The following is a 27,530-nucleotide window of genomic DNA, read 5'->3' as shown; positions in this document are numbered from 1 at the left end:
ATCTTATCTTAATTCTTATTGGGAAATTTTTTCACAAATAAATCGCACAATTGATCCAAATTTCATATAAAAGGGAGATTTTGAAAGTCTTCAAATTTTAAGATTATTCCAAATTTTTAAGTTCAAATTCACTTTTTATGTAATAACAGAGCATAAACAACACAAAAATATAAACAAAAAAAAAATATTTTGGAGAAATTTTGAAATTTCGTTTGTTAGAAATTTGTATGCAATCTGACATATTGAAATAAAACTCACTTTTTTAAAAAAAAATTTGAAAATCTGTCAATGTATCTGAAAACTGCAGTTGTGCGAATTATCCTTTTCGTCCTTCATGTTAACCTAAAAAAAAATAAAATTTTATTTAAATTTTTTTTTTGAGCTTAATAAATCGCAATTTTAATTAAGTCGCAATTTAAAACCTTTCATGAACTTTTTTGTTGCCTTAAAATATTATTTGCTTTAAAAATAAATAAAATACAGAATAAATAAAGATTTACTTACATTTTAAGTTAAACAATTGAAAAACCGATATTTACCGACTGTTTCTGAGCGACATCTTCATTTTTCGGCAAAAATATTTGCCTTGATCAGTTTTTTGTAGGTAGGTACGTCGTATTTTAACAAGTGTTTTGAATTGTTCTGAAGCTTCGACTTTTTTTCATTATTGTCTGAATTGAAAAAAAAATCGATGTTTTCAAATGATCATTTAATAAAAAAACTGTTGACTATTAGTAATATAAGTTAATTTTTTAGTTCTAATTTTTGTAATTTTTTTAGTTTTCCCGCAAACGTTTTAATTAAAAAATTTTCAAAACAGTTGTTAAAATAAGATCGTTTTGCGTATTTCGTGAACAAATATTTTTTATCATGTATAAAAATCAAAAATGTTTTGTCTTTAGTCAGTTTTTGTTGAAAATCTGCCTCAAATTGTTACAAAAAAAATGAGACTTTTGTTTCTTTTTGTGGCTTGTTTTGTAGTTGCCACTAATGGAGGAGTTATTAAAGATCTCTACAACCGCTTGAAAAACTACAAAACTGATTATTCAGTCGATGAAATTATCCGATTGCTTTTAAGAGGAACCAAACTAACGGTAAAACATTTATGTGGTGAAGTTGATGATACTCCAATCGAAGAGGATGTCACTTTTTGGGCTATTAATCGGTAAGATTTTTTTTGATAAATTTTTTAAATTTTAAATTGTTTTTTTATTTTGATAGAGAAACCAATGAATTGCGACAAGTTTGGTTAAAAGATCCCAATATTGCCCAAAAACTTGATTTCAGTAAACCAGTTGCTTTTGTGATTCACGGTTGGATCGATAATGTGAACCGAACATGGGTGCAAGAAACTGTCAAAGGTGAAATTTTCTTCGATTTTAACTAAATTTTTTTAAAAAACATTTTTTTTTAGATTACGTCAAATTTGTCGATACAAACGTAATTGCTGTGGATTGGAATCGTCTTGCAAACTACGAATATGCCATCAGTGCCATGCGAAATGTTCATATGGTTGCCGCGCATCTTGCTGATTTCATCAAGTCACTCAGAGACGATCATCAAGTCAGTTTTGATAACGTCACGTTAGTTGGTCACAGTTTGGGAGGACAAATTTCAGGTTTAACTGGCGGGCTTCTTGATGGAAAAATCGGTCAAATATTCGCATTAGATCCTGCAGGACCACTTTTTACACATCCCGTTGTCAGAAGCCTTAAAAATCGTTTGGATCCAACTGATGCGCAATTCGTTCAAGCAATCTACACGACACGTTACATTTTGGGATGCGGAATTGAAGTTGCGCATCAAAACTTTAAGCCAAATGTTGGAATTGTTCCTCAACCGCCTTGTGTCGTGCCAACTGTAACGGGAGCTATAAGTCCTGAGATGGTTTCTTGCAGTCATTCGCATGCGACGGAGCTTTTCAGATACGCGTTGAATCCTGAACATCACTTTTTGGGAAGAAAATGTAGTTCAGGCATGTCATATGTGACGGGCATGTGCTTTGGTCAACATTATGAACGCTTGGGAATTTATGCCAAACGTGAGGAGCATGGTAACTTTTATTTGCAAACTTCAGCTGTCGCTCCATACGTTTGAAAATCCGAAAGTTTTCGAGTTTTAAATAAAAGAGAAATTAAATAAATAATTCGAAGACACGAAGAAACTTCGATAAATATTGCAAATGGTTGTTTAGAAAAACCTAATTTTTTTAATATTTTTCAAAAAATTTTTTTTTTTAATTTTATAACTTTTATTCAAGCGATAGAAAGGAGGAGTCGTTTAAAGGATGCAGTAACGGGACATGCCACAGATTACATAACACTCACAAAAAGTTTCCCGAAAAAAAAAATTTCCACTAACGTAAGTATTTTTATATCATTTTGAGTTGAAAAAAAAACCAGAAAACCAGATAAAGTTTCAAATAAACTAAAACTTTGCCTAAAAAAAAGTAAAGGTTTGCTGAAAGTTAATAAACATAGAGGTAAACATTGTAAAATTACGAAGTATTACGCCAGTTTCAGCTATCTGCCTGTGACTAATTTGAGGATAAGTAATTCTGCTATAACATAATGAATTCAAACTCATCAAAGATACAGGGATTTCTTCTGAAAATAATGCATAAGCCGTCGGTTTTTTGAATCGCCTTGGATCCACACATAAAGTAGCAGAGCAAAATAAAGTCGCAATACGAAAAGAAAAATGTTTAAACGTAAAAAATTAAAAAGAATTCAATCATTTCAGTATGTACCTACATATTTTTTTCTACTTAGGTAATTATTATCCATCAAACGAAATAAGGTATCCATCTCGACTCCCCACAAAACGTTTTTAAAAGCTGTGTGTGCCATAAATTTTTCGTCAAAACTAAATAAATGAATCAATAATTAAATCAGATACTAAATGTTGTGCTGTCCTCCGTGAGGTTAAGATGAAAATTGCCAAAAAAGTACTTATTATTGAAAAGTTATTCAGTAACGTCGATCAAATTGAGACAAATCTTGCCAATGACAATAAAATTAAATACATACAGAAAAATTAAATTTTCCTTTTTAATATTTTCAAATATTTTTCTTTTAAAATTTAATAAAATAAAAAATATAATTAAAATAAAATCACTAAAATTGATAATTAGGTAATAACAATAATTATTAAACTAAAAATAAATTTTAATAAAAAAAATATCAGGATAAATGTTGACAGGGTACAATTCAAACTTCATCAAAACACTACAGAAATCATGCAGCATACGTCATCAAATGTCATCCCGTTCAATAAATGACATTACATTCAAAGAAATTCCGAATAAATTAATTGAAAATTATCAAAATTCGTCTAAATAATATGTCCTTAATTAATTTCTGTGTTCCTTATTAATAAAAAACAAGCAACAAGATGCATTCAATACGAAAACCAAGAATCGAGCAAAAGGTTTGTCCATGAAAAACATATTTGAATTTTAAGATTTTTTGATTTTTTATTTTTTTCAGGATTTAAAATGTCTCAAATGCAAAGAATTTTACGGGAACGCACAATGGGACATGCTTTGTTCCAAATGTGCGCGAGACCAAAAGAAATGTAAGTAACGTCATCGAGTTTTCTGATGAAAAATAAAAAAAAATTATTTTAGATAATGGGAGTGTCTCTGGGCGAAGTGTTGATGCTACAACTCGCGAGTTACTGCGAGAGCGTCAAAAAACTGTCGACAAATTCGGTACATATCCGCGATCTTTGGGACGCCAACTAAGCGATGTGAGCAGCAACAGCACATCAAGCAGTAAAAAGCGAAATTTGCTGGATGTTTTCAAGAAATCCAGTAGTCCGGAGCCTACGTCATCGAATCATCAACAACAATCGCACGTAAAAAATCTCTTTGATGATAACAAATCGCCACGCAGTGGGCAACAACGTCGTCGTCCGCTCGAACGATACGAAGTTGAGTACTTGGAGGGATTAAAAGCACTAAAAATTGCGGAAAACGCGAAAAAAGAAATCAAATATTTCTTTCAGCGCCTCGAAGAGATCATCAAGAAAAAGTACAGCAGCTATAATATCGACGAAATTTCCGAAAATGTCCAAAATGGATACCAAAAATTCTCCGAGTACCTCGATACGACGCCAAATTTCGCGGATTTGTCGCCCGAACTGAAGGAGCAAATCATCGATTTCTTCGAGAAAAGTATTATGACGAAGTATTACAAGTACCTTTTTTCGCCGCACTTTACCAAAGACGAGGAGAAAGATGTTGCGGTGCAACGACGCATTCGGCAGTTGGCATGGATTAGCTCGAAACATCTCGTTTGTAGCATCGATGAGGTGAATGCGGAGGTACGGGACTTGGTTTATGGCGCAATTACGGAACTCGTGTCGATGGATTCGTTCCAAACGCCGCAGGAAAAGCTCGAACGCATCGTTCAATGCAGCAGGAATATCTTCAAGTTGCTCAAACATACCGTCGGAGGTCCTGCGAGTGCTGACGAGTTCCTGCCAGCATTGATTTTTGTCATTCTTAAAGCGAATCCCGTGAGGTTACATAGCAACATTCAATACATCACGCGATTTAGCAATCCATCACGTCTCATGTCGGGCGAATCGGGATATTATTTCACGAATTTGGTAAGAAAAAAAATTAATTTAAATTATTTAGTAAAAAAATATCAATAAAATAATTAAAAATAAATTAAATTAATTAAATTTTGAAAAAAAAAAAAATTTTTTAAAATTTATTTTATTACGATTTTTTTTTATTTTTATTATTTTAATTAATTTAAATTACCTAATTTTAATTATTTTTTATTTAATTTTTAAAATTAAATATTTTTCTAAAAAAAAATATTCTAAAAAAAGTTAATAAAAAACTTAAAATAAATTAAATTAATTAAAATTAGAAAAAAATTAAAAAAAAAATATTTTAATATCTTAAAAAATTATTTAATTTTTGTCAATTAATTTTTTTTATTAATTTAAAAATTTTATTTATTTTTTTAAAAATGATTTTATTACGAGATTTTTTAGTATTTATTATGAATTTATAGTAATCCATTTTTTATTTATTTCAAATTTTAATTAATCTGAAATAATTTTATTTTTTTTTAATTTTTAAAAAAATATTTGTCAAAAAATTAATTAAAAATTTAAAATAAATTAAATTACTTAATTAAAATTACAAAATTATTTTGTTTTTAATAATTTAAAAATTTTCATTAATTTTAAAAATAAATTTTTATAAATAAAAATTATTTTTGATGAATTTAAATTAATTATTTTTTTTTTTAAATTAAATATTTTTCTTAAAAAAATAATAAAGAATTAAAAAAAAATATTTTTTTTTATTTTTTTAGAACTGTGCAATAAATTTCATCGAAAACTTGGATCACAAATCGCTCTCGATGCCGGAACAGGAATTTCGTGACTTGATGACGGGCAAAAAACATTACAACACTGCATGGGAAAGTGCTCTGCTGGCATGCGAAAGTCTCCATTTGATGTCTGAAAACATGCAAAAAATGTCAGAACTCAAATCCAAGAACGACGGTTTAACAAACGCCATAGCGAATGTTCAACAAGACATTCAAAACTTCACAAAAGAGGTTGCAGATCGCACTGCGAAAGTAATTGAAGCCACTCCGTTTGTCATTCAACCGATCAAGACGCCGCCCCGCATCATCGATCAACTCAAAACGCGTCAACTTGCACCAAAAACGGGACATTTTTCGACAAATCTCGCCACAATGGTAGCGGATGCGACTTTTACGCCGCCTGATGTGAAGAAAACTCCGCAAACGGAAGAAGCAGCGTCAGTTTCTGCGGTTCCTGAGAAGAGTGAACAGTGTCGCGGACTCGAAGCACTCGCAGATTCACTCACAAAAACCCTCGAACCGAGTTCGGCATCACAAATATTCGACGAAGTTGAGACGCCCGACGATAAAGCACGGCGGGATTTCATGCGAGGCATTCGAAACATCAACTACGACATGGATTTCTCGGATGGCAGTGCGGAAAATAGCACAATTGAGGATTTTGTCGAGAAACCAACGACTTTGTTGGGCATTACGGACTCCTCGTCGCTTGATACGTTGGATCAAATTGGCGCTACGAAGACTTTGATGGATGATAGTCCGGGAGCTTTGGGTCTTGAGTCGCCGTTGAAGCCATTTGTGTCGTTGGCGTCGTCGCCCGCAGTGAAAAGTAGTTCTTCTAGTCAAAAAATGAGTCAAACGTCGTCGGTGAATGTCGATTATAAGGGAGGATTTTCAGCTCTCAATAAAATTCCGACAATTTCCTGTTCAACGGGAAACAAATGTGACTCGATTAAGGAGCAAAATGAGTCTTCGTCGTAAGTGTTTAGGGTAAAAAGTTAAAAATAAAGATAAAAATTTAAAAAAAAATTATCCCAGTGTAAAATTTGATTTTTTTATCCCATAGTACATTTTGAAAATTTCGTCCCAATGCAAATTTTAAAAATTTTACAGGTAAAAGTTTGAAAAATCTTTGTATAAAAAATATTTAAATTCATTTTAGATCAAATTTTGAATTTTTATCCCATTGCACATCTTGAAAATTTCGTCCCAATGCAAATTTTAAAAATTTTACAGGTAAAAGTTTAAAAAATCTTTGTATAAAAAATATTTAAATTCATTTTAGATTAAATTTTGAATTTTTATCCTATTGTACATTTTGAAAATTTATCCCAATGCACATTTTGAATTTTTTTCTTACCTCATATTTTAAAAATTAGTTCAGATTTTGAGTTTTTTGACCTAAAGTTTCAATTTTGACTCTCGCTTCAATGAAATTTAAAATTTTTTCGTGTCCATTTCAAATTTTTGGTCCCAATGCACATTTAAAAAATTTTAAGGGTAAAAATAAAAAAAAACAAAATTTTTTGAAGAATTTTTCTATAAAAGCTTAAAAATCCTTTTATTTTATTCAACTTTTTTTTATATCAAGTCTGTTATAAATATTTATTTTTTTTTACCGTATTGTCCTTTAATTTAATAATTTAACATTAAATCTACTATCACATTAGCGGTACATATTGATTGTATACAATTGTTTAGTTTTTGTTTCTCTGCGCGGAATTCCTTATAAAACTAACTTATCTGGTACTAACACCATATTTTTTGGTAACTTGTGGCGAGTGAATTGATGCGATAGCAAGAAGTAACGGTATATCGTTGTCCGATAGCTCTAACGTGTTCGTGAGCATGCTCAGGGAGCAAAATTCCGTTTCCAGCAGAAATTCGGAAAGCGTTTCCGATTGCAGGTAGATTTCCTGTAACTTTGATTCGATGAGCGACATGCACTGGAAGGCTGAGGCGCCGCTTTGGTACATGCATTGTACCGTTTCGAGGAGTGTTGAGACGAGCTGGGACATTCCCACGATGCCGAATGTCTTGTTCGTGGCAGTCGATGCGAGATATGACGAGTTGGAGGAGAGTAAACGGACGTCCCTGTTGAAGAAAAAAAGGTTTTTGAATTAATTTTATTTGAAAAGTATTAAAATTTAATGTTAATTAAATTAAAAGTATCGCATTTTTAAAAAAGTCATGTGAATTGATCCAGAGCATAATTTAAATTTTTCCCAATGCATATTTTTTATTTTGCCCAAAGTAAATTTTGAATTTACATCCTGTCAAATTTAGAATTTCGATTTAAAAAATTAAAATTTTGAACTTCATATCAAATAAATTTTTATTTATTGACGATTCAGGTAATATAAATTTTCGCCTTGTGCACATTTTATATTTTCATCCCATTACACATTTTGAAATTTGCGCTTAAAATTTATATTTCTACAAGAAAAAATGTCAATTTGGAATTTTGCCTCAGATTTTTATTTTTTTTAACCTAATGTTTATTTGAAAATTTTGACCCATTGTACATTGTGAAATTCTATTCCATTGCGAGTTCGATGTACCTTTCGTTAAAATCTTATTTTTTTTTCTTTTAAAAACTTGATCCAATAAAATTTCAAAATTTTTTAAACCTAAAAAACATTTTCAAATTTTAGCCCAATGCACATTTTAAAAATATCAACCCATAACACATTGTAAAATTTCGCTTAAATTTTTTTAAATTCAAATTTGATAAAAAAATTTAATTTACGGTAGTACCCTATTGAACATTTAGAGTTTAAAGAACCCATTGTATAATTCAAAATTTTTACCCAATGAAAATTTTTAAGATTTTATCCCATTAAACATTCGATATTTCGTTAAAATTCTAAATGTTTCTTTTCTTAAAATTTAATTTTGATCTTCATTCAATTAAAAATTCAAATTTTTATGAACCCAATGCACATTTAAACTTTTTTGCCCCAATGCAAATTTCAAAAAAATTAACCACGTGACCTAATTTTCTTTGAAATACTATAAAAAAATGTTTTCAGACTCACCAATTATCAATATTAGCAACAATCGCTACATTCTCGATGGGGACCTGTTCGAGAGAAATGCATTTGGCGGCATACATCAAGTCTTGTCTCAGCGCATCTTCCCATTTGGCGTCATTTCGCGCCGTAATGATGCCCTGAAGGATCATATCCGAAATAAAGTGATTCGACAAGCCCACAAACAGCGACGGGCTAAACCCAGGCAACAATTTATCCTGTTTTGAGGTCGTCACAAGCGGTTTTGTACTGATATTGTCATCGGAAGTCTCTTTAAAAGGCAACTCGATGAGATTTATCTGAGGATTATCGTTTCTTACGATATTCACTTCTCGTGTCTCGTCAAGCGGAAAGTAGGCCAGTGGCAATTTCGAGTGATTTGTCAGACAAGTGGTTTGAGCTTCGCTGATTACGATGCGCGGCGTCGACGTGTGTTGTTCCTGCAACGGATCGTCACTCGAAAATTCCAATTCAGACGCGTTGGAGGGAGTTTGAAGGTAATGCGCTCCTGCGCCTTTGCAACACTCACATTCTTCTTCTTTTGTTTTCGTTTGTGTTTCTTCGTAGTTTAGCTTCCATTGGAGCTCCATTTTTAGTCCTTTTTCGAAAAAATCGTAATTATTCATTTCCAAATTCTTGTTCCGCATGTAATTTTTCGCAATTTGCGGATATTTTTCGAAATCAAATTTGACGCCGGAATGTTTTTTGTGTTTCGTGGAGCAACTACTCTTTTTAATTGCCCCATTTGCGGTTTCTTGTTCCTGTTTCAGGCCAACAAGCTCTTCATTATCGCCTCCCAGCACAAAAACGACCCCATTTTCATCGATTTTAGTCGCAGGAGGCACGGCACAATCCACGACATCGCTTTCCGTCGCTGTTGTTACCTGAAATCTGCCTTTAACTACTAACGAAGTGTCCGAATCCATGGCGAAGGGAATGTTACTGCTGCTTGACGAGGCACTTGATGTCTCCAATTGCTGATCCAGCAGGGCTAAATTTGATTTTTGCGTGTTTGAGCGTCGCATCATGCGATTTTTGGTTTCAGTTTTTTCACTTTTTGGTTCTGATTCGATTTTTTCCTGTGAAATTTTGTTGTTGTTTGTCAGTTGCTTTTCAATTATCGCACCAACGTCTGAATTTTCGACTTTTTTCCGCACTTCCAAGCGTTTTATCTCGCCACATCGGATGAAATACGTCAAAATGTTTAAAATTCGTTCGACAATCTTCAAATGTGAGGCAGTTCCGTACACAACAGTCTTCGCAAGTCTCAATGGAGTCCCTACAGCGCCATGCAAATCCCCCAATTGAGCCCACAGAGCATTGTAAGGATGTAATTTTGAGATTTCCGATAGTCGCATACGTTCTTCGTTCACGAGAGTTTCCACGGAAGCGACTGATCCATCACGTTTTGCCTGTTTTTGGATGCAAATTGGCGCCACAGTGTTCACCCAGCCCAAATGACACGTCAAAACAGCTGTTACGAGACGACTCATGAAGAAATTGGTCTCTTTCGTGTCAAGATGGTTCATCAACAGGTTCAGATCTTTCATAAATTGAGCTGCTAGTTGCACGGCATTATGCACGAAACCCGTACTCAAGGAAATCCACACGGGAAATTTGATGCGAGGCGCCGTGAAGAGATCATAAAGCCAATTTGAGGTCTCATGAAAGGCCGAAAGCATGATTTGAAGGAAGCGTTGACGACTGATGTACGCATTTTCGACTGCCATGCGCAAACGGTTGATCATTCCTTCGAGCATGAGCATGTGTTCCGAGCAAAAAAGCTTCATTTCACGATTTTCGCCTTTGTTGAGCATGAAAATGACGGCAATGCCAAGTCTGGGACGTCTTGCAGAGCTGCGACGTGATGAATTTGCCAAAACATCACCACTTATGGCTTTTCTTTTGCTTCGGATGTCTGAAGATGTTCCTCTCTCCTGCGGCGGGGGACAAATTTCGCTGTTTCTTCGAATGCGGGGGACACTTAACTCACTTGCGGAGCAATTTACGACGTTCGTCATGTAATATTCGCCAAGTTGACCCACTAAATCGGGGTTTGTGAAGCGATTTTCCATGGAAGTTGACACGTGACGCGAGATTCGACGTTGAATATTGCCACTGCTGTTGTTCGTTTCGGGCATGAGAGCCGCTGTCGAGTCAATCGAGTGTTTGCGCCCATGATGACTGATATCCAAGTCACTAAAAACGGATGCCAAGCTGCTCCGATTCGAGACACGTGACGAAGTTGTCGATGTAGCAGTCCATGGATCAGTTCCGCTATACCCCGAATCACCTGTGCTGCCTCGAACTTCGGGATTTTGCGTTGCGTGATGCTCCTCGGGGACATCCAACGGATGACTGAGCGCCAAATCGCTCTTCACACAAATACTGAGCGACAACGAGTTGACGGAAGTGCCTTCGGGACCCGTTTCCTGTAGATGCGAGGCACTGACGATGTTCAAACGTGTCGATTGGGAGTGTCGCGTGCCATTTTGCATCTGAATCGGTGCCAAAAACACTTGCGAGATCATCATTCGATCGTGCAGCCAATGCACTTTGAACGTTGTGCCGCGTAACGCTAACGCTACAGACCCGAAAATCATCTCGCTGAGGACGTTTTCATCACTTTTTGGTTGTTTTTGTTGGCGGGAGTACTAAAAAAATTAATTTAATTAAAATTTCTTCAAAGAAAAATCAAAAAATTAAAAAATTCTTACCCGATAAGCAATTCCGTCACTAATTTCATACACAGGCCCCTCACTTCCTCCCGTTTTTGTCGTCGTCCCATTCTTAGCGGGACCTTTTTTCGGCGAAACTGGTATCTGACTGAAGGCATCCGAGTCAAAAAGTAATTTTGTGCCTCTCAGGTCACATTCGCGGAACAACACGATCCGTGTTTGGTCGTCTGCGAACTCAAAAGGGCTGAAAAAAAAACAAAAAAAAAATATTCATTGATTAAAAAATGACGTCATTAAAATCAGGAATTGAATATTTAATTTCGCGCTACATTTCGTGAATGAAATTATGAGCGCAGAGAGCGAAAAAAAAGGCACAACAAAAAAAAACTACGACAAATGAGCTAAAAATAAACGAACGAAATACAATAAACAACAACGAGAAAAGTTTAAAATGAATAAAAAAAAATATAAAAAAAAGGCACGTGATGCTTTTTACGATGCTTTCTGTTGACAGAGATGTCGTGCTTGATCACACGTCGCACCGTGTAATGCTGAGTGATAGTTTTGTTGTTATTTTCGCGAAAAAAATATTTATTTGTAAATTATGTCAGTGAGTTTTTGTGTGCTTTTTAGCGAGTTTTGCTATTATTTGTGGATTTTTCGAAATTATCTTCGAAAAATTTATTGAGATTTTCGAAATTGTTTTAAATTTTTCGAAAATCATTTCAGAAGCTTTTAATTTTTTTTTTCAAAATAATTTCAAATTTTTATTCGAAAACCCATACAGAAGCTTTTTAATTTTTTTTTTTTCGAAAATAATTTCAAATTTTTATTCGAAAATCCATTCAGAAGCTTTTTAATTTTTTTTTCGAAAACAATTTCAAATTTTTATTCGAAAATCCATTCAGAAGTTTTTAAATTTTTTTTTTTCGAAAATAGTTTCAAATTTTTATTCGAAAATCCATTCAGAAGTTTTTAAATTTTTTTTTTTCGAAAATAGTTTCAAATTTTTATTCGAAAATCCATTCAGAAGCTTTTAAATTTTTTTTTCGAAAATAATTTCAAATTTTTATTCGAAAATCCATTCAGAAGTTTTTAAATTTTTTTTTTCGAAAATAGTTTCAAATTTTTATTCGAAAATCCATTCAGAAGCTTTTTAAATTTTTTTTTCGAAAATAATTTCAAATTTTTATTCGAAAATCCATTCAGAAGCTTCTGAAATTTTTGTTTTCGAAAATTATTTCAAAAGTTTTTCAAATTTTTTTCGAATACCGTTCTAAAATTTTTTGAACTTCGAAAAATTTTAATTTCGAAATTTTTTTCTTTTATCGAAAAGCTTGAAAAAAAAAAATTATAAAAAAAATCAAATAAACTTTGTTTAACTTTCGCACCTCTCATAACATCAAAACCGATTTTTTGCGGTCATCAGTCATGTGTGTGAATGAAATAAACAATCTACGTAGGTACATCGAAAAATATAAACATTCATTGATAAGGCATCCAATAAATGTAACAAGAACACGATTACGACGTCGTTGTCGCACAATGTCTTCAGTGATATAAGTGCTCGTTTTGTGTCTCTTAATGACGTCAAATTAGCCCGAAAATACGTCGTTGTCGTCCTACGACAAGCGAAAAAAAAAAATCACACACTCGCGACGTCAAAATAATTTGAATAAATTTCAAAAATAAAATTTCGCCCGAGCGAGAGAGCGGAGGATATTTTCGTTCGTTGTCGTGGAAAGATAGTAAGAGGTAAATAAATGTTTGTCATGGCTGCAAGTCACATGCTTTTGAATGACATTAAATAAGTAAATAAATTATTTAAATGTTTCATCATGATTATCGCAGAGTGAAAAAAGTTCGTCAGCACCAACGACGATCAACGGCAACAACCACGCAGAAATTTGAAATTTTCCTCTGAAACCGAAAAAATTGTTTGTTTTTGTTTCTTTTTTGTCTTATTATTTATCTGTTCGCAAAAAATTTGTCGTTTCGCAAAAAAAACGAAGATCATCAAAACAGACACAAAAAAATTGGTGAATGGAAAATTTTTACTTTTTTTTTATTTATCTGCCTAAATAAACTTTTGCTACGTGAAATTCGCAACCATTAGATGTGTGACGCGAGTGATGGCGAGCAAATAAAAACACGCGAGAGGAACGCTGGGCAGACAAGACAAGCCGAAAAATGTTGACATAAGCATTAGATACATGTTTATTAAAGTCAGGTGACTTCTTCTTCTCTCGCAAAGCAAATATATATTTAAAGAAAACAAAAAAAAAATCACAAGATATTAAAAATTGTGTGTGTGTTGAAGAAACGATGAAAATGGTGCGAACGTGAAATTAAGTAATAATAAAATTAAATCGTTTTATTTTTTTTGCGAGGGAATTTTAAGTTTACTTTGATAATTATTTTTTTTTTATAATTTTTCATGTTCAAGGTTTTAAAAAATTTAATTTTAAAAAAATATGAAAAAATTATTTTAAAAAATATTAAAGAAAAAAATATCTTAAAAAATATAATTTTAATTATTAAAAAAATATTATTTAATGAAGGTTTAATTATTTTCTTTATATAAATAATTGAATTAATTTTTAATAATTTTAAAAATAATAGTTAAATTAATTTTTAATAATTTTAAAAATAATAATTTAATTAATTTTTTTAAATTATTTTTCGTTTAAGCTTTATATTTATTTTTTTAAAGTTAATATTTTTTAATTAAAATATTTTTTAATTTAATTATTTAAAAATATATTAAGAAAATTTTTTAAGATTTTATGAAAAAGTGTATAAAAATTGATAAAAAAAAATATTAATTTATTATTTATAGAAAATTATTTTTTTTTATTAAAATATTTTTTTAAATTATAATTTAATTAATTTTTTAAAATAAATATCTTAATTAATTTTTTTTAATTTAAAATTTTAATTTTTCTTCAAAAAAATTATGAAAATTCTAAATAATTAAAAATTTTTATAAATTAATATTTTTTACAATAAAAAAATTAAAGGTCAAAATAATTCGCGTTATTTTATGAACAAAAAAATCACTTTTTTATTATTTTTACAGTGAAAATTTTTCAAGGAATTTAAATTCACAAAACGAAAAGTAAATAAAACAAAATCACGCGAAAATGAGTAATTCCTTATGAACACACAGGAATTTCTCGCGAGTTATTATGTTGGCGCGTGACTTGGTTCAACGATCGCAGTAATTTATACGACATTTTTGTTGACTATTTTTTTAGAGGACACTTTATCTTTATGATTTTGCGAATATTTTATGATAAGATGAATAGTTTTAAGGGGAATTTTTCGTTATTTTTAGCTTTTGAGATATCAGATGATTTTTTTTTTGAATTTTTGATCCTTTGACTGTGAGATGACGGAAATTTCATTAATTTCAAGGATTTTTTGTTTCTAAAATTTATTTTAAATTTTTTCGTATATTTTTTAAAGAAAAATTTTCAATTTTAAATAATTTTTTTAAATAATAAATTATTTTTAAAATGAATTAACCAAATTTTGGTCTCCAAAATCTTTTAAAAATATTTTAACAACCTAAAGAAGTGAACAAAATTGGAAAAAAAATTTTTTTTAGTATTTTTGTTGTGTAATAATTAAGAAGTACGACTTAAATTGGTCAAAAAAAAATAAAATAAAGAAATAAAAAAGTGCTCAGAAACGCTAATTTAATCTAAAAAGGAATAAAAATTCCTGACAAAAAATATCAGGAGGAAGAAATCATAAAAAAAGAACCTTTAAAAATCTGAAATTATATAAGAAATTCATATTTTAATTAAAATTGCATAACTTCAAAATTAAAAAAAATATTTTTTTTTACAAAATTTTTTTAAAAATGTTCGATTCTTGAACATTTTAATCACAAAATCTTCTTTAAACTTCATTAAGTATAAAAAAATATTCTCATAAAAATTCCTCTCTACCAAAAAAAATTCTTGAAATCCTTACATAATCCAAAAAACAACGAAAAAAACAATAAAAATCTTCAAATTTTACGACTTTTTAGCTAACGAACTTTTAATTGCCCGAATTTTTTGTTTTGTGAAACAAGTTCTCGCGGTGATTTACATCGAATTTCGCTGTCACGATCACTGACGTCATGCAGCAAGTCCTTACCTAATCGTGTTCTGATGATTGTGATGATGCTGATGACTGTGCGGCGCTCCAGTTTGGTTTTTCCGTTTTGTACTTGCGAATATTTTATTAAACATTTTCTTTTAGTTTTTAATTTTTTCCTTGAAATTTTCTCTTTTTTCACAATTTTTTCATTATTTTTTGCTTTTTTTTTTCAATAAATAGTACTTGAAGTAGTTTGTTTTTGTCTTGCACTCGTAATTTCTATCATTATCAGCGAGCTTTTTTGCGTCAATTTTATTTATTTTGCGATTTCTTCCTTATTTATTTGGGTTTTTTCCTGTTTTGCGCGACGACGTGTGCGAAATACGACGAAAAAAATCCGCGTTACAACCGTCTAGTGACTCAAACTAAACTGAATGAAATCAATTTTATGAATAGTAAAGATTTTTACTCGTGTTAAATTGGCTTCGTACGTCGCGTCAGCAGCTCTCGCACGTACGAATAAATAATAATAACACAACTACTCTCTTATGAATCACGTGAAATGTCTATTTTTATCAGCGCTACGATCATATGCAAGAGATTATTGGTCTTCTTGTCGCTTGTACGGATCTCGGATTGTGTGTCGACACAAAAATAATGCGATTTTTTCTCGATTTCCAGACACTACGATGGATGGTTTCACGATTTTTTACTTTTTTCGCAGGATTTTTTGATGAATTTTTATGTTTTTTGACGTTGCGTTGGTTTCTTGCTGCGGATTCAGGTGAAATTTTTGGTTTATACGCAATTTATGAGCAATTTTTAAGCAATTTTCACGGAGTTGCTTGTTTTTGTTTTGATTTCTCAGAAATTTGTGGGTCAATTTTGATTTTTGCAATGGGTAATGTAGGCTGTACGTGAAGGTATGAAGTGTGATGACATGAATTTTTTGTCTTTGGGATCTGAAAGTGAAATTGAATTAGCGGAATGGCGATTTTTTAAGACGAAGGGGGAGGGGGTTGGATATTAACGGGATTTTTTAAGGCTTTTCATAAAAAAATTTTTATTTTTCAACTAAATTTCTTCTTTTAAAAATTTGAAAGTCAATAAATTATGAATTTTTTTTAATGACTTGAGATATTTTTTAGTAAAATTTCCTTCTAGCATCGAATTTCGAAGAATTTTGGGCTTCGAGCATTCAGAATGATGCTTTTTTAGACATCCGAAGGGCTTTTTGAAGCTTTTTTGTTAAAAGTTCTTCGATTTTGATTAAAATTTTGTCTTAATTTTACTCAAAATTGAACTTTTGAACCGAAATTTGTAAATTTCTTTAAATTTTTCAAGTAATTCAAGCCTTAAAAATGCTTTTTGTGACTAAATTTCGAATATTTTATGATTCGAGAACAACCAACTTACCCTTTTTTATAGAAATTTTGTCATTTTCATTGACTTTGAATCTTAAATTGTCCCAAAGTTGAACTTCTGGACCAAAAAATCCAAATTTTCTTTAAATTTTTTGAAAATTTACCTTCGTGAACGTGTTTTTCAGACTAAATTTTTGATATTTTTGATTCTCAAACCATGAACTGACCCTTTCTGAAGACTTTTCATGAAAAAAATCTGATTTTCATTCAAAATTTTATGAAAATTTCTCTTAAAATTGAACTTTTGAAGCTCCTAATTCAAAAAATTGACAATTTTTGTTTAATTTCTTGCAAACTCTGTCAATGAAACGTCCTTTCAACCTAAAAATTCAAAAAATTTCTACCTCCTTTGATCAATTTTTGACTAAAATTTATTCGCTAAATTGAGAAAAATCCTAATTTCAATCCGTTTTTGGCTTCAAATCCTCCAAATATATCGAATACTTGTCCAAATGTGTCAATTTGTCATCTTCCTTCTTCTTACAATTCTCATCATATTCCGATCCAAGGGCCCATAACGACTCCAAATCATAATTATACCGCGCCGCATGCGAAAAAATGTGCACCGCAATATTTCCCAAATCCATCGCCATCCAATCTCGTCCATCGGCGCCCTCAATTTTGGGAATTACCTCGCCTGGATGTCGTTTCAGCTTGAAAACTTTCCTAATATACTCTGCCATGCCTCGCATATGCCTTTGACTCCTACCCGTGACGATGCAAATGTAATCCACGTACTTCGCTTCGGGCGGCACTTTGCACACAACGATATCCAAACCGTTCTCTTTCCTTAACAATTTGACTAAATCCTCAATTTCAAAGACGCCCGTCAATCCCCGTTCGAGTGTAATGTCCATATCGATAAATGGCGCCTTACGTTCCTCGACTTCTGATGGTTTTTGTTGCTCCCGCAGTTGACGCTCCTCTTCGACATCGAGAATTACTTGCTCGGCATCTTGAAAAACCTGAAATTTCTTCAGCGGTGCGAGTTTCTTACGTAAATCTTCGTTGTTTTTGTCGTTGTTGCTGAAGTCGTCATGAAAAAATCGCGGCAAATTGCGATTTTTTGTCACAATTCTGACAACTTGGGACCGTATCACTGCGGAAAACATCAAAAATCGCGAAAAAATGTGTTTTCGATGGAAATGTGTTGTTTTGAAAAAGATGTAAACAAACTTCGTATAACCACATGGAGCTCGTACAGGATGACAAGCCAGCTGTCATTGCATTTTACGCACATTCGGTCGATTGTGGGACTTCGAGGAGACGAAAGGAGCTCCAAAAACCGTGTGCCAAAACAAAAAATTCCCTCGTTCTTCCGGAAAAATTAAAAATTGTGACTTTCGCCATCATGGAGATCGAATTTCATCAGGATATGGTGTTACCAAGTGCCAAATACGAATGTGAGTCATTATTGATTTCTTCATGAATAGTATATGAGATTCGTTTTTTTTTCTTTGTTGCATCGTACATCTCTTAGATTTGGACCATACTGCAGATGTTCAGTGAGTTGACGCTCAAAATTTCCTAAAAAAAAATTTTTTTTTTAAATTTTAATTTTTTTTTAGGTTACACGCTTGGGGTGACGACCTCAAAGAGGCCTTTGAGCAATGCGGCGTCGCCATGTTCGGCTACATGACAGAACTCGAGACGGTCGATGTGAAAAAATGCTATCAAATTGAGGCGCAAAGCGACGATCTCGAAGGTCTCCTTTTCAAGTTCCTCGATGAATTGTTGTTCCTCTTTTCCGCAGAGCCCTTTTTAGTTTGTAAGAAATTAGAAATTACCTCGTTCGATGTCACCAAATTTCACATTGTCTGTTCCTGTTACGGCGAACCTTTCGACTTGACGAGGCATCCACAAGGTACGGAAGTCAAAGCAATTACTTACTCCGCCATGCAAATTATCCAGCCGACGGAGGAGAAGAAAAAAGCAGAAGTTTTTGTGATTATTGACATTTAGGGCGCGCACTTAATAAAGAATTGACGGAAAAATTTTAAAATTAATTTTTTTTTAATAATTCAATGAATTATCTCATGCACCGGAAAATATCTGAAGGATTCGTTAAAAATATCTGTGAATGCGGTTGATACCAAGTCATTAATTAGGGGCTTCACGAACACCAAACTGGGTTGCCAAGCGGCATTTATCAGAAAATCCATGACATTTTCAAGTTGTTTCCTTCCGTTGAACAAATCAGAGATATGCAAAGACATTTTTCCGATTTGATCGACTTCGACATTGATTTTTAATAAGCTATTTGGGCCATTTGTTCGCTTAACACTCGTTGTTTGACTAAAAAAAAATTAAATTTTTACTCAAAAAATTATTTTTTAATAAATTTTTGATTTTTACCTATAATCTCCAAGCACTAAGTTCCAAGAGCCTTTTGTGTGGATGGGAGCTCCCAAAATTCTCGCTCGAAAGTCGTAATTTCCTGTCAGACTTTTGTTCCCAAAGTATTGCGAGTACACAAATCGATCATTTTCGGGGTCGGTACGAAGACTTGTGATTTTGGAATCGGCCCATCCGTACTCGTATACATCAGATAAGACTAATTTGTAGCCAAATAAGCCCGTGCCAGCGTCGCCGCGTCGTTGCTCGATGAATTTTCCGTAATGAGGGTCGAAGGGTTTGACGTTGTAGTCAGGTAAGCCTATGAAAAAATAATGATAAATTGAAGAATTTTAATTAAAATTATTAATTTTTAAAGAAATTTTAATTAAATTTATTTTTGTGTAAATTTATATTTTTAGTAAAATTTAAATAAATATATTTTTTTTTTAAATTATACTTTTTGAGACAAAATTCTATTTTTTTAGAATTAAATGTGAAGTTTAAAAAAAAAATTAATGAATTTTTTAGAAAAATAATTTTTTTTAATTTTTTAAATATCAAATTTAAGAAAGTTTTTCCTTTTTTTGTGACAAAATATTTTTTTAAAGAAAATTCTAATTTTTTATTGAATTTAAATAATTTCATTTATTAAAATTATTTTTTTATTCAAATAATTAAATTAAATTAACTTCAATGAGTTTTGAGTCTTAAAATGAAAAAAAAAATAAAGAGAATTTTTTTCGACAAGTTTCAATAAGATTTGATTAAAAATTATCGGAAAGAGGCTTTTACAAGACTTTTTAAAATTATATTTCAAGATTTTTTGAAAATTTTTAACCAAATGTATCAAATTTTCACAATTTTTTTCATTTTGAGACTTTAGGCTAAATATTTTATTTTTTAAATTTTAATTTTTTTCTAAAAAAATAAAAAATTTCTCTTCAAAATAATAATATTAATTAATTAAATATTTTAAAAATTTTTTAATTAATTAATTTTTAAAAATTAAAATAATTAATTTTTTTATTACCTAAGTTTAATTAATTTTTTATTCGATTTTTTATTTATTTTTTTTAATAAATAATTTAAAAAAAAAAATTTTTTTAAAAAATTATTTTTAAAAATTAAAATTGAAATTTTTTTAAAAAAATATTTTCAGTAAATATTTTTATAATTTTCTTAAAAAAAAATAAATTTTCACAAAAATTCTAAAATTTATGAATTTTTTAGCTGTTAATTTTACTAAAATTCTTCTTTAATAATTGTAACCGGTATAAAAATTTATTTATTTATCTTAAAATATAATTTCAAGAGCTTATTATTAAATTTTTTCAAGTTAATTTACTTCCTTTTTTACTCGCTTGATCAATTTTTATCAATTATTTAATATTTTTACTTCAAGAAGGCACATTGCACTGAAAATTATGCATTTTTGAACCAAAAACTCGTTTAAAAATATTCAAATTACCCCATTAAGAGACCCTTTCGTCACATAAAAAACAACTTTGCACCTTGTTTAATTATTTGTTTCTTGTCGTTATTTGTAACTAGCGGTCAACTATCTAAACGAGTGTCGCAATGTCTCAATACACATGTGAAAAAACTCAAGCAACCGAAAAATTAAAACGGCAATAATAATCGATAGTTGCTGCTAAACATTATTTTTTATTTTATTTCCTCAAAGTAAGTGGTACAACTTGACCTACAAATTTCGCACCTAACACAAGTCTATTTGCCGAGCACTTTGAATGTTTTCTGTGCAATAGCGGCGCGCACTTTATACATGAACGGGATTTTGTAAGTTATTGCATTGCAGTACAGCTTCGTAAATTTAGCGATGTTAAGTAATAGTCGTCAATTTTTATGATATTTGGTAGTTAGTACGGTACGATAACCTCCGCGGGACAAGAGATGAAGACAAAAAATAAAAATAAATAATGTAAATTGAAAGGGAAAGTAACACATGTGATGACCATTTTTGGGTCAAGCTTGAGTTTTTTTTTATGCACAAAGTAAATTTGACAAAAAAAAATTAATGACAAGTGTCATTTTTTTATCTAGGTTTTTATTTAAAAAGTTGAATTTTTGTTAAAATTGTTCATTAAAGCGCATAACGGCTTAAAAATTTGATTTTTTAGCAAATGTCAAAAATGACAGCTGTCAAAATTTTTGTTCAAATGTCCCTTTTTGAGATAATTTTTGATAATTTGTGTCATTTTAACTTTAATTAATTAACTTTGAGCCTCAAAAAGTAAAAAAATGAAATTTAATTGAAAATTTTGACAGCTGTCAAACTGACATTATGACAAATTTCCATATATTTAGACCTCATAATGAGGTTAGCAAGTATTAAATGCCCAAAATGAATTAATTGAGCCATAAATGACTTAAATAATTAAAAATTCATTAAAAAAGTGACGTTTGAATAAAAATTTTGACAGCTGTCAATGTCAAATTTGACAAAATTCTTACTTTTGAACATTTTTGAAGCTTGAAATGTACCAAAATCGGTTCATAATTAATAAAAAAATATTAAAAACAAAAAATTTAAAGTCAAAAGTCCAAAATATGAAAATTAAGGAAAAATTTTGACAGCTGTCAAAATGACAATTCAACAAATTATTAATTTTTATACTTTGAAATGAAGTTCTAAAGGTTAAAGTTCCAATGAAATTAATTCAAATATTCACAAAAATCTACCTAAAAAGTGACATTTTATAAAAAATTTTGACAGCTATCAACTCAACTGTCAAAATAAGATAAAATTTTATTTATTTCCGCAAATTCTTACCTGAGTGATAAAATATCCGCATCTCATTGAGTGCATTTTTCAGACAATTATCAAAGACTTTTTTCTCCATTTTTGTACTGCACTGTGAGAAATATTTTTTAATATCTTGCGCAAGACTCGGCTCAACAATCATTAAAATTATCACAAAAATCGCTACAGCACTACATTTACAACTTTGTGTAATTCGCAACATTATAATTTTTGTGTTTTTATTTTATTTTTTGCGTTGCCGCAATTTTCGTGCTACCGTCGTATTAACTTCGAACAAAAAAAGAACCAAATCTTTTATAATTTTTGTTTTGTTGAGCAAGTTCTGGTTTTGTCTCTATTTGTTTATTTTTTTTTTTTGCCATGCACTCCGTATGAGTAATTGAAATTGAAAGTTTTGAATCAAGGTTTCCGCGCGTTGTTATTTAATTATCGGGCGAGGATTGAATGTCACTGATCCGTTTTTGGTCGTTTTTTGACGTCACAATGCGAGAACTTGAACTTTAAAATTTTTTTTGAACTTCCTTTCTAAAGGGAATTACTAAAGTGTGACGCGCGTTTCGAGATTAAACGAGTTTTATTGGCACTTTATGACGTATTTTGAGTATTTTTTATCCGCGAGATTTGAAAATTTTCTTGAGTTGATGTTTACAGCTCCAAATATTGCGTTGAAATGGTAACGAATTCAGTTCAATTCAGCGGAACAGGCGAAGAGACGATGTTGTGTGGTAAATAGCTGCACGTAAAGTACGTCAATGGCTTGGATGTTGAAATGGCTTAACGAATTTTTGTGGTCACGTGGTTTGTTTGGGGAGTGATAACGGGATTTTTGATCTAAAATGAGAAAAAAAAATAATTTTTAATTTCAAATTTTTTTTTTTAGAAATTTTGAGTTTTATGAAAATTTTTCATAGGAAAAGTTGTTCAAAATATTTAAATTTTCCATTTTTGACGAGATTTGATGAAATTGAGATTCCTTCAAAATTTTTTTCTTCAAAATTTGTCTATTTTCGATAATTTTCTTGAAATTTTTTATAATTTTTGAACAAATAACAAAAGTTTTTGTAGAAATTTTTAATTTTTTGATCTAAAATCTAATAAAAAATTCAAATTTTTATGAGATTTTAATAGTTTTAATTTTTGTTTTTTTTAAAAATTCGAAGAAATCTGAGTCTTTTTTTTTGAAAATTTAAAAATTTTTTAGATAGATATTTCTATTTTTGATAACTTTCATACAAGAAAATTAAAATTTTTGATATTTTTGCTTTAAAATTATCAAAAAATTCAAATTTTTTAAAATTTTCTTACCTTTTTCTGTAAAAAAATTTGTTTTTCCTCATAATTGATCCTTTTTTGGTAAATATTTGAAAGTCATTAATTGATATCGTAATTGGTCGGTAAGTTTGTTGATTGGATATTGACGATTTTTGCTTTTAAATTTAAAAAAAAAAAATTTTCAAGAGAGAAAATTTTTTCATAATTTTTTTTTTTTTTGTTTTCAAATATTTCAATTTAATTTTTTAAATTTTCTTACCTTTTCCTGTGAAAAAATTATTTTTCCTCATAATTGAATCTCCTTAAGTTTTGCCTTGAAAGCTCATCTCGTTTCACGCCATTAACCGGCATCTTTTTTCACTCAAGTCGCGTGTTTTTGCTCTGTAAAAAACGAGAAAAATGGCAAAATATTTGAAATTCACGATTGTTATTAGACAGATTTTTCACCCAAAATCGTTAAAATTCCTTTCAAAAATCGCCTTACCTGCTAATTCAAATTATTAATTTTGAAACGCCATCTCGCGACGAGAATTCAAACCCATCTTGACATCTGGCAACCCTCTTGTGTCAAATAAAAAAAAAACTTTAAACCAAAAATTTTCTCATAATTTCCTCTTTTTATCACAGAATTCTCGAGTTTTTCCTCGCAAAAAGCCATTCGCAGCGCGCAATGCTCGCGTAACGTCGTGTCTCAAGTGAACTTCCATTGAAAAAGCGCCAAAATCACGACGAAAATGAGGAAATTGTCAAACGCCCTGCAGAAAAAAATATTTTTCGCACTTTTGCTCATGGTGCCTGCCAATGGGCTTCCGCAGGACTCGCAAGAGCAACTTGGCTCGAATCAGGAAGGCTACTGCGCGCCATATAATGGGAAAATTTGTAAAGGATACATCAAAAGTCAACGCAGTGTCTGGTAAGTTTCGCTTTTTTCCGTCGTCGGAAGAGTAAAAATAGACAATGGATCGTTTACAAGGGATTAAGTTACACAAACATTCATCATGTATATCCGTAGGTACACGCGTGACGGCGACGGTGGTTGGGAAAATGAGAAAATTACGACGGCATTGTGGGACGAACTGATTGCCGATTTGCCTCCATTGTGCAAAGAAGCCGCAGAGGTGAGTTTTTCCTCATTTTTCGTGATTTTTTTCAAAAATTTCAATTTTTTTTCAAGAAATTGCTCTGTGCTTACGCCTTTCCGCAATGCATCATCAAAAACGGACAACCCGTGAAACTTCCTCTTTGTTACGAAGATTGCGTCGCGACCCATTTGCAATTTTGCTACAACGATTGGGTCCTAATTGAGGAAAACAAGTCGAAAAATAAGTTTATCAAGTCACGTGGGCACTTCCGTTTGCCCGATTGCAACGCATTGCCAAAGTACGAAAAGTCTGCCAAACAAGCCAAATGCTCGTATGTGGGTCTCACGGAGATGCGAAAAGACATGATCACGAGAGATTGTCGCATGGGTAACGGGCGATACTATTTGGGCACGATGAATGTCACGAACACGGGATTGCCGTGCCAAAAATGGAGCGTTCAGAGTCCCCATGAACACATTCGACCGCCAGAGGTGTTTCCGGAGCTGAAAAATGCCGAAAATCATTGCAGAAATGTCGGCGGAGAGGAATCCATGCCGTGGTGCTATACGATGTCGCCTACTGTGAGATGGCAACATTGCAGTATTCCGTTGTGTCGTAAGTTGTTTTTGTTTTGAAAGAAAATTTTTAATTTTTTTAAATCATTTTTTCTTTGAAAATTTAATTTTTTAAAGGAAAAAAAAATTAAAATCATTGAAATTTGTTTAAAAATAATTTTTTTCTTAAAATTTTAAATGATTTGATTTAATTTTCCACATTTTCGGAGTGAATTTTTAGACAGATTTTATTTTTTAAAAAATTACTGAATATTATTTTTATTCATTTTTATTACATAAAAAAATTTCTTAATATTTTTCATTGAAAATTCTTTAATTTTTTTTTAACTTGATTAAATTATTTAAATTATTATTTAAAAAAATAAATATTTAAATTTAAAATAAAATTAATTTTTGAAATATTTCAATTAAATTTAATTGAAAAAAATATTTAATTTAATTAAATTTTTGTGTAAAAAAATTAATTAATTTTTCAGTTCAAATATTTAAAAAAAAATTAATAATTTTTTAAAAATTAATAAAAAATTAATTTTTTTTTTTATTAAAAATTAAAAACTTTCAAGCATGAAAAATAAATAAAAATTTGAAAATTATTTTTTTTTTAATTTTTTAAATTATCAAAAATTTTGAAAAAATTAGAAAATAATTTTATTATTATTAAAAATTAGAAGAAAAAATTTCAAGCAATAAAAATTGCTAAAAAATTTAAAAATTATTTTTAAATAATATTTTGGCAAAAATTTAATTTTAACCAAAAAATGTGGAAAATTAACAAAAAAAAATTAATTTTAATTAAAAAAAAAAATAAAATGTTGAAAGAAAAAAAAAATGAAGAAACCTGAAAAAATATTTTTTAACAATATCTTTTTTTAAAATTATTTTCAGCAAACTCAACGGATCAAGAACACACAGCGCCCGTGCCAAAAATCTCCATGGAGTCCTTTTTCACGCCAACGATGATTTTCATCCTCAGCGGCATCGGCTTAGCTGTCATAATTGTCCTTCACTTAACAGCATTCCTCTGTTACCGCATCGCCAATCGCAATAAACGTGGCAGAAATCCCGCTGGATATGGCGTCGCCAATACCACAGACTCCCAAAGCATTGATTTGAACAAGCTCCCAAGCAACATGTCGTACCATCAAACAGGCGCCCAACTGAATCCGAGATTAGAGAAACTCGAGTATCCGCGAAATAACATCATTTATTTGAAAGATTTGGGCCAAGGAGCGTTCGGAAGAGTTTTTCAGGCAAAAGCGCCGGGATTAGTTGCGGGAGAAGATTTTACAATTGTCGCCGTGAAGATGCTGAAAGACGAGGCAAGTCAGGATTTGCAAGTAGATTTCGAGCGGGAAGCAATGTTGTTGGCTGACTTTGATCATCCGAATATTATTCGCCTTTTGGGTGTTTGCGCCTTAGGTTTGTACATGAAAATTATCGAAAAAATAAAAAAAAATAATTTTTGTTTGAAATTTTAGGTCGACCAATGTGTTTGCTCTTCGAATATATGGCACGTGGCGATTTGAATGAATTTCTACGTTCATGTTCGCCCTATAACGTGCACAATCGCATGGATATTGGCAGCACAGAACTCACGCACAGCGATCTTCTGAGCATCGCACATCAAATTGCCTCCGGAATGGTTTATTTGTCCGAGAAGAAGTTCGTGCATCGTGACTTGGCGACGCGAAATTGCTTAATTGATGATAACATGACGATAAAAATCGCTGATTTTGGTTTGTCGCATAAGATTTACATGCAAGACTATTACAAAGGGGACGAACATGATGCAATTCCGATTCGATGGATGCCACTCGAAAGCATTTTGTACAATAAGTACACCGTGGAGTCGGATATTTGGGCTTATGGCGTGTGGTAAGTGACTTTTTCTATTAAATTTCATTAAAAAAAATTATAAAAAAATTTTTTTTTTAGTTTATGGGAAATTTTCTCCTTCGCTATGCGCCCATACTTTGGAATGTCGCACGAAGAAGTCGTAAAATTCATTAAGGAAGGTAACATGTTGAGTTGTCCCGAGAATACGCCTCTCGTTATCTACGACATTATGCGTCATTGTTGGAATCGGAAGCCAAGTGAGCGACCCAGCTTCCAATATATCTCAAATACGCTCCAAGCCATAAGAAATGACTATGATAGTAGGTTACCGCATTAAAATTCCCAAAGATCTCAAAAAATAATTTTCTTCAGTTAAAAAAAAAATTAAGAATTGACTTCTTACAAAGAGAAAAATACTTGAATGTCACCTTATTTCACGGTTTTTTAGTGAATATGAAAAAAAAAGTTAAAATTAAGTATAAATTAATTAGTTGTAATGATCAGCACTAAACCAACACAGTAATATTTAGGATTTTCTTCATAATCATCGAATTATTTATCCTGTAAGACTTGTATCTATAATGTATTCGTATATATGATTGATTTTGGCGTATCATATATATATCTATTGTGTAGCTTCGTTTTTATAATATCAACCCTAAAAATAGTTATAATTATTATTAACTTTAAGGCAATTTTGGCGGGATTTTTGGAAAAAAGGTTTTCGTTACTTTGGAGTTCTTCATAACGAGAGCTCGGATATTTTTATAATTTTTTATATGTTGATTGAATTATCAGATAACGCATCTATATTTTTTATTAATTTTAAATTAAAATAAGTTTATTTTTTTAATTTTGAAAAAAGAAATAATTTAGATCTCTTTATCTCGAGAGCTCGCATTAATTACATTTTCACTGAAAAAACAGGCTAAATTTGATATTAACTGCTTAAGGTTTTTATTTTTTTATTCTTGAAAAAGTTAGAGCTCTTCATAACGAGAGCTCGGATTTTTTTTTTGTAATTTTCAACAAAACTCTTGCAACTAACCTGTTGTTTTGTAGA

The 27,530-nt window shown here is 31.0% G+C and overlaps 7 protein-coding genes across 7 annotated transcripts; 4 read left to right on the top strand and 3 right to left on the bottom strand.

The window, feature by feature from the left end:
- Positions 1-944: 944 nt before the first annotated feature.
- LOC134829032 (endothelial lipase-like) lies at positions 945-2,097 on the top strand. The gene is made up of 3 exons (XM_063842025.1): positions 945-1,165; positions 1,222-1,361; positions 1,415-2,097. Exons 1-3 carry the CDS (start codon positions 945-947, stop codon positions 2,095-2,097), a joined length of 1,044 nt encoding a protein of 347 aa, XP_063698095.1.
- A 1,196-nt stretch (positions 2,098-3,293) lies between these two features.
- Positions 3,294-6,380, top strand: LOC134829991 (rab5 GDP/GTP exchange factor). The gene is made up of 4 exons (XM_063843318.1): positions 3,294-3,429; positions 3,489-3,576; positions 3,629-4,614; positions 5,340-6,380. The coding sequence occupies exons 1-4, from the start codon at positions 3,394-3,396 to the stop codon at positions 6,336-6,338; spliced, it is 2,109 nt and encodes a 702-aa protein (XP_063699388.1). The 5' UTR covers positions 3,294-3,393; the 3' UTR covers positions 6,339-6,380.
- Positions 6,381-6,922: 542 nt separating this feature from the next.
- On the bottom strand, positions 6,923-16,007 carry LOC134829550 (folliculin-interacting protein 2). Its single transcript, XM_063842652.1, has 4 exons — positions 15,217-16,007; positions 11,107-11,311; positions 8,396-11,043; positions 6,923-7,451 (listed from the first exon to the last, which is right to left on the bottom strand). The coding sequence occupies exons 1-4, from the start codon at positions 15,309-15,311 to the stop codon at positions 7,097-7,099; spliced, it is 3,303 nt and encodes a 1,100-aa protein (XP_063698722.1). The 5' UTR covers positions 15,312-16,007; the 3' UTR covers positions 6,923-7,096.
- Positions 16,008-16,888: 881 nt separating this feature from the next.
- On the bottom strand, positions 16,889-17,747 carry LOC134830713 (uncharacterized). The gene has a single exon (XM_063844272.1). It carries the CDS (start codon positions 17,693-17,695, stop codon positions 16,985-16,987), a length of 711 nt encoding a protein of 236 aa, XP_063700342.1. The 5' UTR covers positions 17,696-17,747; the 3' UTR covers positions 16,889-16,984.
- A 64-nt stretch (positions 17,748-17,811) lies between these two features.
- LOC134831077 (protein archease-like) lies at positions 17,812-18,585 on the top strand. The gene is made up of 3 exons (XM_063844720.1): positions 17,812-17,986; positions 18,064-18,088; positions 18,152-18,585. Exons 1-3 carry the CDS (start codon positions 17,935-17,937, stop codon positions 18,543-18,545), a joined length of 471 nt encoding a protein of 156 aa, XP_063700790.1. The 5' UTR covers positions 17,812-17,934; the 3' UTR covers positions 18,546-18,585.
- Positions 18,586-18,604: 19 nt separating this feature from the next.
- Positions 18,605-21,812, bottom strand: LOC134829031 (uncharacterized). Its single transcript, XM_063842024.1, has 3 exons — positions 21,712-21,812; positions 18,939-19,239; positions 18,605-18,878 (listed from the first exon to the last, which is right to left on the bottom strand). Exons 1-3 carry the CDS (start codon positions 21,779-21,781, stop codon positions 18,605-18,607), a joined length of 645 nt encoding a protein of 214 aa, XP_063698094.1. The 5' UTR covers positions 21,782-21,812.
- Positions 21,813-23,557: 1,745 nt separating this feature from the next.
- On the top strand, positions 23,558-27,030 carry LOC134829551 (tyrosine-protein kinase transmembrane receptor Ror2). The gene is made up of 6 exons (XM_063842653.1): positions 23,558-23,887; positions 23,987-24,092; positions 24,149-24,671; positions 25,517-26,050; positions 26,110-26,506; positions 26,567-27,030. The coding sequence occupies exons 1-6, from the start codon at positions 23,709-23,711 to the stop codon at positions 26,802-26,804; spliced, it is 1,977 nt and encodes a 658-aa protein (XP_063698723.1). The 5' UTR covers positions 23,558-23,708; the 3' UTR covers positions 26,805-27,030.
- Positions 27,031-27,530: the final 500 nt, after the last annotated feature.

This window comes from Culicoides brevitarsis, chromosome 2 (assembly GCF_036172545.1).
Source record: "Culicoides brevitarsis isolate CSIRO-B50_1 chromosome 2, AGI_CSIRO_Cbre_v1, whole genome shotgun sequence".
NCBI classification, from domain to species: Eukaryota; Metazoa; Arthropoda; class Insecta; order Diptera; family Ceratopogonidae; genus Culicoides; species Culicoides brevitarsis.
This window is presented reverse-complemented; position numbering and strand designations above follow the sequence as displayed.